Here is an 18966-nt window from a genome sequence, read left to right on the forward strand (position 1 = left end):
AGGAAAGGAAAGGATTTTGATTCTTGCTGAGACAATTGTGGAATTAATTGCCGAGTTAACCACTCTGTCTTGGGGTAAGTATAGACTAGATTTAAACCATCACTTTCCCTAAATGTTCTGCCTATATTGGTTTGAATGCAGTTGCCAGTAGCGGATTAAGAGAAGCTGATTTTGTAACAGGATGTTAGATGAAAAGACCAAGAAATTATAGTTTCTCTTCAAAGCTAGCTCAGAAGCTGCTGGCTTGGTGGTAGAACATCCCCTCTGCATTCAAAAAGTTCTAGGTTTGAACCCTGCCCTTGTGAGCAGCATCTAGAACGGGCTAGAAACAGGAATATGGAACGAAGGAATGAAGAGCAAGTGAGATGGGACGCAGAGCCAGAACAGAACCAGACCAAACTGAGAACTAAATGAAGCTTGGGAAGACCTTGTAGTCCAGCTAATGCTGCCCGAAAATAGGTGGTTGTTTAGGAAGCTCTTTTTAATGGTCATCCAGAAGATTTTTCTACGACGTTCCCCAGCCCTAATTTGTATATTCCTTACCAAAATCATCAGACACAATGTCACTGAACTTTAGCATATATTCTGGGCTGTTGCAGAAAAGGTATTTTTTTTTTAATCCCATTTATATCCCGCCCTTCTCCAAAGACTCAGGGCGGCTTACAGTCTAAGCACAAACCAATGTGCTTAGCAATAGCCTTCATTCTATGTATATGCCTGCTTATTAGGGCTTTCACACACACCCCAAGCGGCATTATTACAAAGTCAGCTTAATTGCCCCCAACAATCTGGGTCCTCATTTTACCTACCTCGGAAGGATGGAAGGCTGAGTCTGGTGGGACTCGAACCTGCCCTAATTGCAGGCAGCTGGTGTTACTTAAGGAGGCATTAGCCCACTGCTCCTCCACCAAAGCTCTTCGGGAATTGCGTGTTCAATTGGACCCTGGCTACGACTGTATTAAGTCATAGTCAATTAAATCCATTTCTTCCAGCCCTTGTCTCCTGAAAGCGCAAGTTATTCAGCTCTTAACTCTATGTGGGGTTTTTCCCCCCTCATTTGAACACGGGAAAACGGAAGGGCACAAAAAAAGACAGGTTACTTTAGGTCAACGTTTTGGCTTGTCGTCTCAAAAATTTGGAAAATGCCTTAACTTGACTCGGCTGGCACGTCACTGACCCGCCCCTCCAAACAAAAGAGAAACAATTCCGTATATATTCATTTAAAAACAAAAGCCCACAGTCCAATCATCTGCGGTGCTGTGTATTATTTATTTATTTATTTATTATTTTATTTTATTTTAATCCCATTTATATCCCGCCCTTCTCCGAAGACTCAGGGCAGCTTACACTCTAAGCACAAATCAATGTGCTTAGCAGTAGCCTTCATTCTATGTATATGCCTGCTTATTAGGGCTTTCGCCCCCCCAAGCGGCATTATTACAAAGTCAGCTTATTGCCCCCAACAATCTGGGTCCTCATTTTACCTACCTCGGAAGGATGGAAGGCTGAGTCAACCTTGAGCCTGGTGGGATGCGAACCTGCACTAATTGCAGGCAGCTGGTGTTACTTAAGGAGGCATTAGCCCACTGCTCCACCAAGGCTCTTATTATATAAAAAAGCGTCAAAACAATTACAAAAATGAAATACAAGCAAACGCCCCTCCCTTCTGGCACTGATGACACTACCTAGTGGGGTAATGAAAGGTCTGCAGGAAATCAGCCAAGCTCAGAGAGCACCAAGGACCCCCTTATGTACTGCATTTGCAGGACACAGAGTCCATAGAAATAGGAAGTGTGTCCTTCATGTCTCTGCCTGGTTCTCTCCTAGGTTTACCTACCAATGGCCAGCCAAGAGATTACAGCACTTGTGGTGGACAACAGCACTAGGACTTGCAGGGCAGGGTTTGCAGGAGAGGACTTGCCCCGAGCAGTACTTCCTCCCGTCATAGGGAGGCCCAAGCAGCAGAGTGCCATGGAAGACGCCAGCAGAAAGGCCTATTATGTGGGAAGCGATGCACAGAGCAGGAGAGACATCCTGACCTTGAAGTACCCCATTGAAAATGGCTATATTAGCAACTGGGATGACATGGAGAAAATCTGGCACCACGTTTTCTACAACGAGTTGCAGGTGGCTCCCGAGGACCGTCCGGTCTTGCTGTCTGAGTGTCCCTTGAACATTAGAAGCCACCGGGAGAAGATGACCCAGATTATGTTTGAGAGCTTCAATACGTCCGCCTTCTACCTGGCCATCCAAGTCGTTCTCTGTCTCCACGCTTCCGGCCGCACCACTGGAGTAGTTCTGGATATCAAGAACAACCGGACAGATCCCATCCCCATCTACGAAGGCCATGTGGTCAACAAGGCTCTCTTTCGCATGGAGCTGTGTGGCGAAGACCTGACTGACGTCCTCCTGCGGATGCTGAAGGAAAAAGGCTACCACATCAAACCAGAAGAGAGGGAGACGGTAGAGGACATCAAGGAGAGGTTTTGCTACGTGGCCCTGGATTTTGAGAAAGAAATGGCGGCTGGCACGCCCGCCTCTCTGGAGAAGCAGTATGAGCTACCCGACGGGCAAGTGATCACCATCGGCAGTGAGCGTTTCAGGTGCCCCGAAGCCCTCTTCGAAGCCCGATTCGCAGGTAAAATATGTTGTGGCATCCACGAGAGTCTCTTTAATGCCGTCATGAAGTGTGAGCAGGACCTCCGCCGCACACTGTGGAAAAATGTCGTGCTGGCAGGTGGCACCTCCATGTTCCCTGGCTTCGTTGAAAGGTTGCAGCCGGAGGTGGAGGCACTGGCTCCCCGAAATACAGAGATCAAGATCTTTGCCCCCTCAAATCGCACCTACTCAGCATGGGTCGGAGGATCCATCTTAGCTTCTCTTTCTCACTTTCAGCATATGTGCATCAGCAAACAGGAGTATGAGGAATTTGGCCCAGCTATTGTACACCAAAAGTGCTTATGAGGGTTTTGGGGGTTTTTTTGCTGCTTCTATTCACTATCCACATGTCGAAGTGGTATTGGAAGCAGAATAACAGTCGGAAGGGACCTTAGAGGTCTTCTAGTCTAACCCCCTGCTCAGGCAGGGAACCCTATACCATTCCAGCCTCTGAAATGATGCCTGGCTAAAAAAGAATTGGCAACCTGCAAGGGAATGCTTGTTTAGCGGTCCCAGTTTATAATTCACTTGGAATATTGACTCTATTGATCCTAAGGCACAAAGGATGGAAACTTTTTAAAAAAGAGAGAGAATAATCATCATGCTTGTAAGATCGGTATCTGAATCTGTAATTGATATTGCTAGAATATCTACTTTTTCTCCCTTATCTATATTCAGTACTCTAAGGCTCCTTATTAATTAATACTCTGTTATTACAGGAATCTAATGATATGCTATCAATATTGCATTGAAAAAACATACCAAAATTGAGAAAATGGAGTGATAGAGGGCATAAATAAATAAATAAATAAATCTAGCTATTAATAAATGGATTGAGTTTTATGGATATATTTTTTTGCTTCTTCGAATGCCTCTCATTTAATGACTGTATATTCTTTTCTGATTTTAATAGCCCTGTTATATTTCTAGTCATTCTTCGCCCTATTTTCTGGTGGTTATACGTCACCGATACTATTTTTCTTTTTAAAGAAAAAGAAAGCTAAAGAAAAGAGATTTTTGACTGGAGACGACAAATTGGGCCTTTCTGCATCTGCAAATTTGGTGTATGGGTTTCTGTTACTGTGGATTTGTAATAATTTTTAAGCCTCCTGGAGCCACGGCATGTGAGTTAGGCAATCCTATAAATTTTAATGAGAAGGAAGGACTCACTGGAGCAGAGCCTAATGCTGGGAAAGGTTGAGGGCAAGAGAAGAAGGGGACGACAGAGAAGGAGGTGGCTGGATGGAGTCACTGAAGCAGGAGGCGTGAGCTTAAATGGACTCCAGAAGATGGTAGAGGACAGGAAGGCCTGGAGGAACGTTGTCCATAGGGTCACGATGGGTCGGACACGACTTCGCAGCTAACAACAACAACAATAAATTTTAACAAATGAATACTTAGTTCATGATCCTCCAGGAGAACAATCTTAAAGTATCTTTGTAAAACTTGTGTGATTAAAAAAATAATTGGAAGAGTCTACAGACTTTGATATATTCTTTATGACTTGGTGTGTTTCTACTGGCTGTCAATATCAGTAAAACTGGCTGTTTTTTTTAAAAAAAATGACAGTAAAAGGAAAACTCCTCTCCCATCCCAAATGGGCTGTGTAGTCCTCCTGCACAGGGAATAAAAAGCTCCACACCCCCTGCAAACCTTTCACGCGGTCTCTTGCGTGAAATACACGCATAGCAAAGGATGCCTCCTTGGGATGCCTCTAGCAACTTTTGAATTCCGCGCGCCCCTGAACCCCGCGCGCCCATTGGCCGCCTCCTCCCTCCCTCTCTTTCTCGATTGGCGAGGACGCGGAAGGCCGAGGCGTCGCAATGCGCCCGCCTCGACTCCCAAGCCCGCCTCCCTCAGGACTGCAGTTCCCAGCATCCTTTGATACGGAGGGCGGAGCTTCCGCTGCCGTTCGCCGCTACCCCGCGGGCGGACTCTTTCTTTTCCACTCGGCGCGCCTTGGCTTAGCAGGAGAATGTGAGCGCTGGTTGCGGCCGCCTACAATCCCCGGCATGCCTCGCGCGGGCTCGGGCAAGCGTTTCCGGTTGGAGCCGCCGGCTGGTCGTAAACATCCAGGTAAGGAAGAATAAAAGGTCTTAGTGGGGGAGGGGGCGGGTTGGGGTGCTATGGAGGGTCTGTTTTTTTGTGGGGGGTCCCCTTTCCCTCCCCTTTTTTTCTCCCAGAAGGCATAGCGGTGAACCTCAGCGGAGTCATTACTCGCCTGGGCCACTGTCAGAAGGAATGCAGTACTGCCCAATGGGTAGAGCTGATGAGTGTGGCCTTATTTTTTTGGGGGCGGGGGGAAGGGAGGCCCAACCCCTATCTTTGGTTTAACTCTTATTTTCCTGCATGGTTTACTCCGATCCTCTTCCAAGGCTTCAGTGGCTCCCTGCCCCCACCCCCGTTAATTTGTATCCTCATAACAACCCTGCGAGGTAGTCCAGCGCGTCCCAACTAGCTCCCTTTTGCCTTCATGGGAGTTGGCAGAAGCAGGACTAGTATTGAATGCATACGGTGATTGGAGCTAGTTTTAGGTGGGAGAGAGATGGCAACACACACACACACACACACACACCAGAGTGATAAGATAAGATAGATGGATGTTGTAGGATTAATGGATGCTGTAAATAGATGATAGGTAGATGATGGATGCTATGGAATAGATTGATCGATCAACTGATATTTAGATGATAAATATGGGTGGATGGATAAATGGATGCTGTGTATAGATGATAGATAAGTAGATGGAAGATGGATGGTGTGGATGGGTGGATGGATTGATGGGATAGATGGATAGATAGATGCTATACATTGATCAACTGATAGATGACAGAAGATGGATAACGTAGATGGATGGATAATAGATAGATTGCTGTAGATAGATGATAGAAGATGGATAAATGGATGGATGCTGTGTATAGATGATAGACAGGTAGATGGAAGATGGGTGGATGGATGGATGTTCTTGTTTCTGACATAGCTTCTTTTCCAGATTCTGCTTGGAATTCAGACTGGGACCTCGGAGAATCGAATCACCCCAGCACCACCATGTCTGTCTCGGAGTGTTACATCGCAGTGAAGCTAGCCGACCAACCCTTGGCTCCCAAATCCATCTTGAGGCTGCCGGAAAGCGAGCTGGGCGAGTGCCCGCTGGGGGGTTGTAGCATCTCCTACCTGAAACAGCTCATCACGGGAAAGTTACAGGAGTCCATCCCTGACCCAGAGTTCATTGGTAAGCTGGTACTGCGTGGTTTTCTCAGAGACCCAGGTGGCTGCACCAGGCTGAGCTTGACGGCCCTGGGAAAGGGTGATAGGCCATTAAGATGCATGGACCTCAGCTCCCAGAATCCTCCAGCCAGCTCCTTGATTTTTTATTTTTTATTGAAAAAATTGGGCCTTGGATCAAACTGGAGATGCGACGATGTCAAATATAGGTAGTCCTTGACTTACGACTGCAATTGAACCCAACATTCTGCTGCTAAGCAAGACAATTGTTAAGTGAGTTTTATTCCTTTTTTTTGGCCACAATTGTTAAATGAATCGCTTGAGTTGTTAAGTGAACCCGGCTTCCCCATGGCTTGTCAGAAGGATGCAAAAGGGGATCACACGACATTCCCCCAGGGACGACGCAACCGTCATAAACATGAGTCAGTTGCGATCATGTGACCACGGGGATGCCGCAACAGTCATAAGTGTGAAAAATGGTCATAAGTCGCTTTTTCCAGGCTGTTTGTACCTTCCAGTAGTCACTAAATGAATGATTGTATGTCAAGGGCTATCTCTAATGCTTTTCCAGTCCATTCTAAATCATCTCCTTTTTACTGGCCTTATTAAACATGGGTGGCGTTTATGACTAAGATCCATTGAGTGTGCGATCGGCTGGATTTTGTGTTTGGGGGGTTCAATATAAGCCTCGGCTGCCTTTCAGATCTGATCTATTGTGGGCGTAAACTGCGGGACGAACAGACCCTCGAATTCTATGGGATTCAATCTGGCTCCACCATTCACGTTCTCCGAAAATCCTGGCCTGAACCGGAACAGAAACCAGGTAAATTTTCTGCTTTGAATCCGAAGGTGCTTCTCGGTTGCTTTGTTGTTCCTTTATTGGCAAAAAATAAAAAATCCAAGCGTTGAAATGGCGACAACCTTAGCAACAGTGACTTCATTGCTGCATCGGGATCCCACAGTCCAAACTGGACAGGTTTTTAGGAGAGGCTGGGGTGGCATGTTATTTAGCAGTCCAGGTTGTCCTCGACTTAACAAGCGTAATTGAGCCTGGAATTACAGTCGTAAAACGTGTCATGACTTGGGATAGCTGCTAAGTCCCCGGTTGTGAAAGCGAGGAATGCCTTTATTACATTTCTACTTGCGTATCTCTTCCGATGGTGGAATCCCTGGGCAGTTCAGTTCTGCGAAGGTTCGTTCCGTGTCGCTTTTTCGAGAGTGACCGTGGCTTGTCTCTTCCACAGAGCCGGTGGATAAAATGGCTGCCGTGCGGGAATTCCGCGTCTTGCACACCGCGCTGCACAGCAGCCCCGTCTTCAGGGATTCGGTGAGTCTCAAAACTCTGCTCTTATTTCTGTGCTTTTTATTTGGCTTCCCGAGGGTCCGGGGTCTAGTCTGCTGTTTCCTAGCATGGCCTAGCTCAAGGGTCCCCAACCCCCTGGTCCGTGGACTGGTACCAGGCCGCGGCATGCCAGCAACCGGTCCACACAAACAAGCAAAGCCCCATCCATGGGATGCAGGCAGCACACAAAACCACGCATCTTTCAGTCCCCGGAAAAACCTCTCTCCACGGAACCAGTCCCTGGTGCCCAAAGGTTTAGGGACCTCTGGCCTAGCTGAATCTCCCTGGCTTTTCCACGCAGGTTTTCAAGATGCTGGGCAATAAGGAGTCTCTGGATCAGATCATTGTCGCTACCCCAGGCCTCAGCGGTGATCCAATCGCTTTGGGTGAGTCGTAGACCCCAAACTGGGTTAGGCTGTCGTCTGGGATGTTAGAGCTGGGTGGTAACTCCTCGGCCAAATGCCGAAGCTTTCTTCTCGAGAATTATGAGTACACACCATTGACTTGGATCATTTTCCTAAATTGGATTTCTAAAAGAGGCTTGAAAGAATTGTATGAGGTGGGACAAAGAAAAACAACAACAACCTGGAAATAAAAATGAAAAGGATGAACATTAAAACCTGGCCTGCGCAGGAAAGATCAGTCTTTTTAATCAGGTCTTATCTTCAACTCCCAAGAGGATGGTTTGGTTTTTCGGCTTCCTTATTTTTCAGGAGATATAATATTGTCTGCCGTTTGCTCATTAGTGATCCCGCTCTCTTTGTCTCACAGGGGTCCTGCAAGATAAAGACCTGTTCTGTGTTTTTGCTGACCCAGCCATGCTGGACACGTAGGTTTGCTACAGAGGCTTTTTTTTAAAAAAATAAATAAATCATGTTGTTTATTTATTTATTTGTAAAATTTCTTATTTTGCCATACGGTAACTCTGGGTGGCTCGCAATATTAAAAGATAAAACTGTATAATAGGTAGGTAGGTGGGCAGATGGGTAGGTAGATAGGTGTGTAGGTAGGTAGATGATAGATAATCTTTGTTGTCATTTTTTACTGTGGGCACAATGGAATACATTAAAAATGAAATTTAGTTGCTCTCAAAATGTACACATACATAACACACATTTAAACATACTAGATACAACTTATGTATACAACTATATACAACTTATGCATAGACCTACAGCCTTACATATAAGTAACATATTACTTATATGTAATAAGTAGCACGTTAATGTTACTGAATCACTTAACAACTGCAACGGTTGTTAAGTGTGAAAAACGGTCACTGGTTGCTTTTCCCAGTGGTGTTGTGACTTTGAAGGGTCACTCAACAAAGGGGTGTAAATTGGGGACTTGCCTGTGTTCTGGAAATCCAGCAGATTTTAGGCTGAGGGACCCGACTGGGCGAGCTTTGACGCCATCCAACTCTATGGTTCAGCGCCTCTCTAGCCCTCCTCCCCGGTTCGTTCTCGCTGCTTTTCCTAGACTCATCCCAAGCCATCCCGCCTTGGTGAACGCCATCGTCCTGGTCCTTCATTCTGTGGCAGGCAGTGCCCCATTGCCCACCGCAGAGACCTCCTCGCGCAGCAGCATGCCTTCCAGCTCCTACCGTGACATGCCGGGTAAGAAGCTATGGCACGGAGCACAAATGGCCGGATTTAACCCTTGGGGCTACAGGGGGTCCTCGCCGCCTGAAGTGAGGGTGGCGTTGAATGAATGGTGGCTTATGCCTGGTCACTGAAATGATGGCCCTTGGCGCCTGGTGGGAGAGGCCTGGCTTTGGGAGCAGGTTCATCGTGGCTTCTTTCTTTCTCTCTCTCTCTCTGGTCCAGGAGGGTTCCTGTTTGAAGGTCTCTCCGACGATGAAGATGACTTCCATCAGGTAACGTGAGAAGATGGCATCTCTGAGAAGGGAAGGCCAAAGCATGAACAGAATAGAGAACAGAGAGTAGAGACTAGAATGGAAAAGAATAGAATGTAGAATATAGAACAGAATATAGAATATAAAATAGAACACAATGTAGAATAGAATAGAATTAGAGTAGAGTAGAATAAGAGAGTAGAATAAAAGGGACGCGGTGGCTCAGTGGGTTAGGATGCTGAGCTTGTCGATCAGAAGGTCGGCAGTTTGGCGGGTCGAATCCCGAGTGCCGCGTAGCAGAGTGAGCACCTGTTACTCGTCCCAGCTTCTGCCAACCTAGCAGTTTGAAAGCACGTAAAAATGCAAGTAGAAAAATAGGGACCGCTACGTTGGGAAGGTAACAGCGTTCCGTGCACCTTTGGCGTCCAGTCATGCCGGCCACATGAGACGTCCTCGGACAAGCGCTGGCTTTTCGGCTTTGAAACGGAGATGAGCACCGGCCCCTAGAGTCGGAAACGACTAGCACACATGTGCGGGGGAACCTTTACCTTTACCTTTAGAATAAGAGTAGAGTAGAGTAGATCAGAACAGAAATAATAGAACAGAACAGAATAGACTAGGTTTATTTGGCCAAGTATGATTAGACACATGGAATTTGTCCCCAGTGCAAAAGCTCTCAGTTTAGAGGCAATGCAACAGAATAATGATAATCATCATCACAGTCACAGTGCTAACAAGAGGGGGGAGCAAAGAATATAATAAGGATAAATAATACTGCAGCCATGCTACATGGGTTAATAGACATTAGGCAGTACTGCGAGGTGTGCAGCGGAGTGAAGGCAGGAGGGAAAAACCTCTCCTTGTCCCCAGTTGTTTTGGCACGCAATGTCCTGTAGCAGCGTCCAGAGGGGAGGAGTTGAAACAGTTTACGTCCAGGATGCGAGGGGTCTCTAGTTATTTTCTCAGCCCTCCGACCCGCGCAATATACAGGACTTCCGTGAGTTTAGAAGGTCCAGATCTACACCCTTGTACCTTTCTCAGATCTTCTCTTGGGAGCAATATGGGATGATTATTCTGGCTTTAAAATGTGGCTTTGAAAAACTCTGGAACTCTTAGCAGCTTCTTCTTATCCTTGGTAGGAATGGGGATTAAGGATTTTTTTTTAGCCAAGCCTTGTTCTGAGTGAAGCCTGTTCTCTCCCAACAGAGCACAAGGACCACCCCATCCAGCAGCACCTCTGGATCCCGGCCAGCATCTCTTGGCTACACAGGCGCAGCAGGGCCTCGGCCCATCACTCAGAGCGAGTTGGCGACCGCCCTGGCCCTGGCCAGCACCCCGGAAAGCAGCTCGCATACCCCAACGCCCGGAACACAGGTCAGCAGGATGCAGAGAGAGTTTGGCTGATCTCAGAAGCCACCAGGAGAGGTCTAGTCCCTCCTGAGAGGCGACAGTGGGAAAGACTTGGTCTAAAGCAGGGGTCTTCAAACTTGGCCCTTTGATGACTTGTGGACTTCAACTCCCAGAATTCCTCTGCCAGGCACGCTGGCTGAGGAATTCTGGGAGTTGAAGTCCACAAGTCATCAAAGGGCCAAGTTTGAAGACCCATGGTCTAAAGCAACGTTTCTCAGACTTGGCCACGTTAAAGCATTGTGGACTTCAAGTCCCAAAATTCCCCAGCCAGTCTGGGGTTGCAGGCCTTGCAGTCTGATTTACCTGGAGGGCACCAGGTGGAGGAAATGTTGATATTAGTCCAGCGCTGGCTTCAAAAGTGGTTTGGAAGAAGAGCTTTGGATTTCTGCAAGGATCTCATCTTCTTTCAGGCTTGATCACACTTATATAAAAAAGGAAGATATGCTGCAGCTGCTTTAATGAGTGGAATCATTAAAGCAGCACGTCTTTAGCGTGACGCTGAAAGCAGCGGCAACTTTAGGCTGGCAGGAAAGCCTGGGGGGAAAAAAACTTGGATAAATCTGCGGATAAGCCTTTTCTTATTGTGAGGCATGCAAGCAGTCTCATGTAGTTTCTTGATAAAAAAACATCCTGAGTTATAAATGTTGTTACACGTCGCCTTCCTTTGTGCTAAGCTGGCTGGTAAGCCAGGAATGGGTCTGGCAAGTGTAGAGAGGCGTGGCCTACTCCTGAGCGACAGTTTCTGCCTTTTCAGGGACATTCCTCCGGCACATCTCCCATGTCCTCTAGTGTGCAGTCGGGAACACCCATCACCAATGACCTCTTCAGCCAGGCCTTGCAGCATGCCCTCCAGGCATCAGGACAGCCTAATCTTCAGGTCTGTAAACCTCATGAAGCTGGGATGGTTCGTTCATTCATTCATTCATTTATTCATTCATGTCCTTGCATTTTGGTTCAGCCCTCCAATAGTCTGAATTGGGAAACTGTGGGCATCCTAGACCGCCAGGCTAAATCTCAAAAATGCCGGGAATAGCTGGAAGCTTGGCATTCAGTCAAATCAGCCATCCACAGACACATGGAGGCAAACCACATTTCCACACCCTTCAAAAGAGGCAAAAGGAAAAGCTAAGAAGGAAACGAAAAGAGCTGAACGCAGCCTCTTCAGTAGCTGACACTCAGATAAGCAGGGATTAACACCAGACAAACTTACCAAACGGGGAAAACAAACAGGCACCCTAATCAGGAAACTACCAAGGAGAAAACCCCCATCACCCCCACCAGCATTGGCAGGGCACGCTCCCTGTCCACAAACAGGGAGCAGACCCCACACTCACTCACACCGATGACGATACTTATTTGGGTAATGACACATCTGCGAGAGACCACCGAGAGCCGCAAGGACTCCGCAGTTGTCTAAAGTACCCGGTTCTGCTGGCCTCTTCCCAACACCCCAGAAAGACAGGCTCAGCAGTGGCTATTTCCGTGTCCGTGATGGTGCTTGACCTGGTGTCCCTTCCTTTGTCCGCTTTCCCCTTGCAGAGCCAGTGGCAACCCCAGCTGCAGCAGCTGCGAGACATGGGCATCCACGATGACGAGCTGAGCCTCCGCGCCCTGCAGGCCACCGGGGGAGACATCCAGGCTGCCCTGGAGCTCATCTTTGCAGGAGGAGCCCCTTAACCTCCGCAAGGCCTCCGGTCCCGCAGGAGGTGACGCGACGCATCCGATCTCTGCACACCCCCCCAAGCCAGCCCTTTGACATGCGTCCCCCCCATTCCCCGGTGTGCTCTTCTCCCTTCTCATTGCGGTGTCCCAGAACGTTGTGTCCCGTCTCTTTTTCCTTGACTCCGGACGAGGACCCTTTCAACAGGAGCTCTGAACACCGGACTGCAGTTTGGCAAAACAGCTGCCTTAAGACGGGAGCGTTCCTGGATCAGAATGTTATGGCCTGCTCCAGAGGTGACCCCAGCTGTGCCCCATCCCCAGAGGGCTCCTTGATCATTTGAAGAATTGAATGCGCTCATTTCCCTCTCCGCTTTGTGGTGGTTTTTATTCCTGCCCTGGCCGAGCTTCCCGTGTGGTTTGCTGGACTTTTAAACTGTCTCATTAAATTTAGTTTCCTCCAGACAATCTCTTGCTTGCTTCTTCCTCCTGCTGCTGCTGAGGTTATCACGGCAGCTAATCCTTGACTCAACAACCATTTGTGTAGTTTTTAGTTCCAAGTTGGAACTGCCTTGGGGAAAAAAGTGATTTACAACTGGTGTTGTTTAATTGCAAAGTCGTGTCCGACCCATCGCGACCCCATGGACAACGTTCCTCCAGGCCTTCCTGTCCTCTACCATCTTCTGGAGTCCATTTAAGCTCACACCTCCTGCTTCAGGGACTCCATCCAGCCACCTCATTCTCTATTGTCCCCTTCGTCTCTTGCCCTCCATCTTTCCCAGCATTAGGCTCTTCTCCAGGGAGTCCTTCCTTCTCATTAAGTGGCCAAAGGATTTGAGTTTCAACTTCAGGATCTGGCCTTCTAAAGAGCAGTCAGGGTTGATCTCCTCTAGGACTGACCGGTTTGATCGCCTTGCAGTCCAAGGGACTCGCAAGAGTCTTCTCCAGCACCAGAGTTCAAAGGCCTCCATTCTTTGGCGCTCAGCCTTTCTTATGGTCCAACTTTCACAGCCGTACATTGCAACTGGGAAGACCATACAACTGGTCTTCCTACTTAAACCACCGTTGCAGCATCTCCCACCATCACTTGATCAGAATTTGGGCGCTTGGCAACTGGCATGGATTTACGATGGTTGCAACGTCTTGGGGGTGTGTGTTACATGATCCCCGTTTGTGACCATCCCAGCCGGCTTCTGCCAAGTAAACTCAGTGGGGGGATTTGGATTTCCTTAATGACCACACATTTCCCATAGCAGCTGCAGTGATTTGCTCAATGATCATGGCAAAAAAAAGGCATAAAACTGGGCACGACCTCTTCGCTTAGCGATGGAAATTCCAATCCCGATTTTGGACGTAAGTCAAGGACTTAGCCTGTACGTGAGGCCCACGAGATGCCATTAAGGGACATAAAAGATTTTTGAATCCTATGTTGAACAACTGTTACTTTCTTTTCCAAGATTGGTTTTCTCGCTTGGGCCGTTAGAATTCAAGGGCAGATGGCGTTCACCCAATGGCACGCTGCCCGCCATCTTGAGACGCAAAAAGGAATTCTTTTTGCTTCCATTAACTTTCCCCCTGTAATTTTTATGTCCTTGTGCAAACTCTGAAGCTCAGTGTGATCTAATATTAGTTCCTTTAGGGATACATTTGCAAATCTGGTCTTGAGATAGCGGAGTGTCTGTTAATTTGACGGCCAGTTCAGTGTCGTGGTTAAGGCAGCGGGCTAGAAAGCAGGAGATTGTGAGTTCTAGTCCCACCTTAGCCACAAAGCCAGCTGGGTGTTCTTGGGCCGGTCCCTTTCTCTCAGCCCCAGGAAGGAGACAGTGTCAAACCACTTTGGAAAAACCTTGCCAAGAAAACTGCAAGGATTTTTCCGTACATTCTTGGAGAAACCATCGAATGGAAGGAAAAAATAATAATCTTTTTGGACTGCAGAGGGCGCTGTTTCTCCATCAACAATGCAGTACCACCTAAAGATTTCAAGCCAACTTCTTCAGAAAAGAGATTCAGGGGAACAAAAATTCTCTTTCCCCCCCTCCCATAATTTTTTAAAAAATCTGCTGGATTCCTGCCTCAGTGACCTTTTAGAGCACTTTTCAGGCAGCGGATCCTTGGGTTGGAACCAGAATCGCTGCTTTGACCAACAGGAATGAAAGAATTCTTTCAAGTAAAGTGAAAAGTGCATTGTGCCACGTTGGAGATGTAGGAATTGCAAGAGATTTTCCAGAAATTCCAAAAAACATCCTTTCTCAGGAGTAGGATGGACCAGAATTGAATGCTTTTATAGCTTTTGGCTTAGCAAAGGAAATTCTGATTGTAAGCCGAGGGTTACCCACAATTCTACTAAACGCTCTTTTAAAATGGAATGTAAAGAATCTAACCTTTCCAGCATCTCATGTTGAAAAAGCCCGGTTTGCGTTTTTCAATATTGTTGGGTTAAAGGCCAACTTGTCTTTGAGGGGCCCTTGGTGCACTCTGAGCTTGGTTTTTTTCTTGCACGTATTTCATTACCCAAGCTAGGCAACAGCACTGATGACGTTACCTAGTTGGGTCATGAAACGTCTTCAAGAAAATAATCAAGCTCAGAGAGCACCAAGGAGCCCTCATTTCAACCCCAAACTACAAATATCCTCCTTTATTGAAAGTTGTCTTTTTATCAGACTGGATTAGAGTCTCGGGCTGAGGGCCTTCCCCATCTCCAGAAGCCCCCGACTCAACCCCTCAGAAGTGATGGAAGACCTGCAAGCAGGCTCACCTTTACCCACGATGGCTCAGGACACCCACCCAACCTTCGGAGGGTGAAAGGTGTGAACCTACAATTTTCATTCCACCCCACCCCACCCCACCCCCCGGGTGTGTTTTCCAGGGGTGATTTCAGATCGACGCAAAGCTGCCTTCAGAATGAGTTTTGCAAAACACCGAGTGTTCCTCTTCCCACGCCGAAGGTAACGATTGGCAAATTGGAACTGCAGTAGCGGAGGAAAAATAAGAAAGGTGGAGATGTGGCAAAGGTTTAACCGTATTTAGCGGTGCGGTTGCTGCTGTTTTACTTTGCACCTCTGCCCACGAGAACCGTTTGCCCTCCGGAGCTGCAGAGGAAAATGGAAAACCGATTGCAATGGGACGGTTGACTGTTTCTTTCTCACTTCAGGCGTGCACTGGAAATCAACCTTTTTTAAAAAAAACAACCCACAGGCTTCCTGCCTGCAAATTCTTCTTCCCGATTAACTCTGTGTTGCCCCTGAGTGTGCTTTCTCTAGAGCAGACATGTCAAACACAAGGCCCGGGGGCCAAATCCTGCCCGCAAAGTGGTTTCATGCGGCCCGCGAAGCCATCCTGGAAACAGTGAGGGAACGGCCCCCTCTGCCTTGGCCCAGAGACCCTCCTTCTGGCAGAGACCCCCAGATCTGTCCCACTCCTGCCCAGGCCCCCATGGGCACCCTTGATGCGAATGATGTAGAGCTGGCCACGCCCACCCAGTAGGCCATAGGCACTCTAGCCACGCCCACCCAGTAGGCCACGCCCACCCAGGCCATACCCACCCGGCCCCTTGAGGGCAACCGCAATGCTGATGCGGCCCTCAATGAAATTGAGTTTGACACCCCTGCTCTAGATCCTGACCTTCTTCTGCCAATTCCAGTCATCTCAATGCAGCCAAGATTGAGGGAAATGGCTGTAGTGGATGATCAACAGATCTTAAAAGCCACTAATAAAATTCTTGTGTCTCCTGAAAAGTGGGACCAAAGACAGCTACTGGGAGAGGCTCGGTCTAAACTGGTATTTCTCAACTGTGGCAACCTGATTGCAGGCTGGGGGATTCTGGGAGTTGGAAGTCCACAAAGAAAGTTGGCAACTTGAAGCTTTGTGGACTTCAACTCCCATAATTCCCTAGCCAGCCTGGGATTGGAGGCTGGGGAATTATGGGAGTTGAAGTCCATAAAGTTGGCAGCTTGAAAAATTCTTGGCGTTGAAGTCCACAAAGTTTTAAGTTGCCAAGGATGAGAAACACTGATGTGGTATCTGAAGCAGATAACTGAAAACCCATCTTAGCATTTATGCCTTCTTGTGGTATTTATTACACACTGGAATTCAAGTAATTGCACCTTGCAGAAACTATTAGCTGCGTACTTGCGTATCCAAAGACATTTATGAGACTCCTTCAGGGCTTGCAGGAAGTAACCTGCCCCAGACGCCGTTAAACCAGAATATTGGTTGATGGTTTCAAATCCGTTTTGCTTTTCTCTGGCTCGGTGAGTTTTATGCTGCCACCCTGAATTCTCAAATATCCCCTGGCACTTAGGAGGCTGCTGGAAAAGCTTCCGTTATATCGAGACGCGGGTTTATCCAAGCAACACTGGATAGTTAATAATGTGTTTATTCCCACATCCCTCATTAAAATGCATTTTTTTAGCTTCCTCTCTGGGCGGTTAAGCAGAGCAATCTCACCTTACATTTTCCTCCTAATCTCCGTTTCCAACATTTTAGTCCTTCTAATTTTCCAACACGAATTTCCAGGCCCCAAAACTTGATTTTTCCCTGCAGTTCATTCAGAATGAAGTCATATTTTCTCCCAACTGCTGGCAAGGCCAAAATCAATAGTAATGCGGATAAATGGAAATAGCCCCCCCCACCCCCCTCGAATGACATTTATTTTACAAGGGGGACACTGAACAATCTCATTCCTGTAAACGCCCATGATCTCACTGGAGTGGGATAAATAGCAAATGCAGCTTAAAATAGCCGCAGAGAAGGCTTTGGTTAAGCAGCAACCGCTATCCAGCGGGACAAGAATGCTGCCGCTTCTCTGATTCTAAAAATTTAAGGTTTGCTTAATTTGCAAGATCAGGCTTGGGGGCTAAAGTAGAGCTCCCCAACCTTTTGGGCGCCGGGGACTGGTTCTGTGGCGAGAGATGTTTTTCGCAGACCGGGGTGGGGTGAGGTGGGGAGGTGGTTTTGGCTGCTGCCTGCATCCTGCAGTTGGGGCTTCGCTTGTTTGCACGGACCAGTTTCTGGCCTGCCATGGACTGGTGCCGGTCCACGGACCAGGGGTTGAGGACCCCTGGGCTAAAGCAAATAGGGGTAACCATGTAAGCTAGGTTCAGACTTGGAAGCGCGACACTGAGCATTGGCAGAGGATAAGTTTAGGATTTGTCTCCCTAAAATAGGACATAGGAGCTGGTGGCTCCTAAGGTAAGATTTGTGGCAACCTCTAAAATCTGGAAGGCCAGGATTGGAGAACTTGTGATCTCCAAGAGGTTGGTCTCCCAAACCTGTCCTCCTTGGCTGTTGGCCAGGATGATAGGTTTTACAGTAGCTGAAGGATGCTAGGGTGTCCCGTCATGTCTTAGAGAAGTGATTCTCAACCTTGATCACTTTAAGACAGGAGTCCCCAACACCCGGACTGTGGACCGGCACCGGTCCGTGGCATGCCAGAAATTGGTCCATGCAAACAAGCTAATGCCTCCTTAAGTAACACCAGCTGCCTGCAATTAGTGCAGGTTCGCGTCCCACCAGGCTCAAGGTTGACTCAGCCTTCCATCCTTCCGAGGTAGGTAAAATGAGGACCCAGATTGTTGGAGGCAATAAGCTGACTTTGTAATAATGCCGCTTGCGGGGGCCCAAAAGCCCTAATAAGCAGGCACATACATAGAATGAAGGCTATTGCTAAGCACATTGGTTTGTGCTTAAATTGTAAGCCGCCCTGAGTCTTCAGAGAAGGGCAGGATATAAATGGGATTTAAAAAAAAGCGAAGCTCCATCCATGGGATGCAGGCAGCACGTGAAACCATGTCCCCTTTAGCCCACAGAAAAACCTCTCTCCATGGAACCAGCCCCTGGTGCCCAAAAGCTTGGGGTCCGCTGCTTTAAGATATGTGGGCATGAAGCTCACAAGTCTTAAAAGTTGCCAAGATTGGACCCCACTGTGAAAGCTGACTTTTTTTTTAAACCACTTCCTTTGGAAAACCCAGGTGAGATATTTGCAGGTTATATGCAATAGTCATCTTGCTGCTGTGCTGCTCTCAACCTAGGAGAGTTCCCTTGTCCCCTAAGCCATGGCGCCAGTTTAAGATCTGGAAATCACTTTAATAGCTTTGTGAAAGAGTGGCGGTGCAGCGGTTAGAAGGCAACATTGCAGGCTGACTCCGCTCACCGCCAGGAGTTCGATCCTGGCCAGCTCAAGGTTGACTCAGCCTTCCATCCTTCCGAGATCGGTAAAAGGAGGACCCAGATTGTTGGGGGGCAAGATGCCGACTCTGTAAACCGCTTAGAGAGGGCTGTAAAGCACGGTGAGGCGGTATATAAGTTTAAGGGCTATTGTTGTTGCTATTATTCTGAACATTCTTTGTGGGAGGTTTCACTGGCTTTCCTTTTTAAACTTTCACCGACTGTCTCTGGCTGATAAGATATTCTGTATGTACTCAAAGCGAAAGTATCTCTCTGCTTTCTACACCACCGCAACCAGTGAAGGTCAATCCGGCACTATACACAATGTTTGTTCTCTGCTTGAATTCTGAATCCATCATTTAATCCTTTCTGTCCACTTGAGACCAGGTGTAATTTAATTGAGGCAGAGTTCTCATCTAATACTAGCCAGAGTTGCAATCCGTAGGGTTCAGAAACCCAAGGTTAAAAAGTAACATCCACGCTAAATTTGACATGGTTATCATCTGCACACTTCTGTGTGTCTTTGATTGTTTGCAACTTTCCATTGAGCGAAGTGGTGCATCATAGGCAAAAAAATTGGGATCGAAGAGGCAGCAGGTAGATAAAAGGGAGATAGCCACAACACTTGGGGAAATATGAAACCTATGAGCCT

At 47.6% G+C, this 18966-nt stretch overlaps 2 protein-coding genes across 4 annotated transcripts; both read left to right on the plus strand.

Moving 5' to 3' along the window:
* Positions 1–1833: 1833 nt before the first annotated feature.
* LOC308673404 (actin, cytoplasmic type 5-like) lies at positions 1834–2964 on the plus strand (the record flags this gene model as incomplete). Its single annotated transcript, XM_081337029.1, has 1 exon — positions 1834–2964. The coding sequence occupies exon 1, from the start codon at positions 1840–1842 to the stop codon at positions 2962–2964; it is 1125 nt and encodes a 374-aa protein (XP_081193155.1). The 5' UTR covers positions 1834–1839.
* Positions 2965–4614: 1650 nt separating this feature from the next.
* On the plus strand, positions 4615–12617 carry UBL7 (ubiquitin like 7). 3 transcript variants are annotated; one of them, XM_081337479.1, is made up of 11 exons: positions 4615–4734; positions 5651–5890; positions 6587–6706; positions 7128–7210; positions 7527–7611; positions 7997–8054; positions 8705–8841; positions 9052–9101; positions 10287–10454; positions 11245–11367; positions 12030–12617. In XM_081337479.1, exons 1-11 carry the CDS (start codon positions 4671–4673, stop codon positions 12165–12167), a joined length of 1266 nt encoding a protein of 421 aa, XP_081193605.1. In that variant the 5' UTR covers positions 4615–4670; the 3' UTR covers positions 12168–12617. The 3 variants fall into 3 exon arrangements, with proteins under 3 accessions (XP_081193605.1, XP_081193606.1, XP_081193607.1); XM_081337480.1 differs by lacking the exon at positions 4615–4734 and adding an exon at positions 4895–4918; XM_081337481.1 differs by lacking the exon at positions 4615–4734 and adding an exon at positions 5139–5192.
* Positions 12618–18966: the final 6349 nt, after the last annotated feature.

Source organism: Vipera berus (genome assembly GCF_964194415.1).
Source record: "Vipera berus genome assembly, chromosome: 12".
Lineage (NCBI taxonomy): Eukaryota > Metazoa > Chordata > Lepidosauria > Squamata > Viperidae > Vipera > Vipera berus.

Coding starts and splice junctions, on each gene's coding strand:
- UBL7 (XM_081337479.1), top strand. CDS start 4,671: ATGCCTCGCGCGGGCTCGGGCAAGCGTTTCCGGTTGGAGCCGCCGGCT. Junction 4,735..5,650: donor GGCTGGTCGTAAACATCCAG/GTAAGGAAGAAT, acceptor CTTCTTTTCCAG/ATTCTGCTTGGAATTCAGAC. Junction 6,707..7,127: donor TGAACCGGAACAGAAACCAG/GTAAATTTTCTG, acceptor TCTCTTCCACAG/AGCCGGTGGATAAAATGGCT.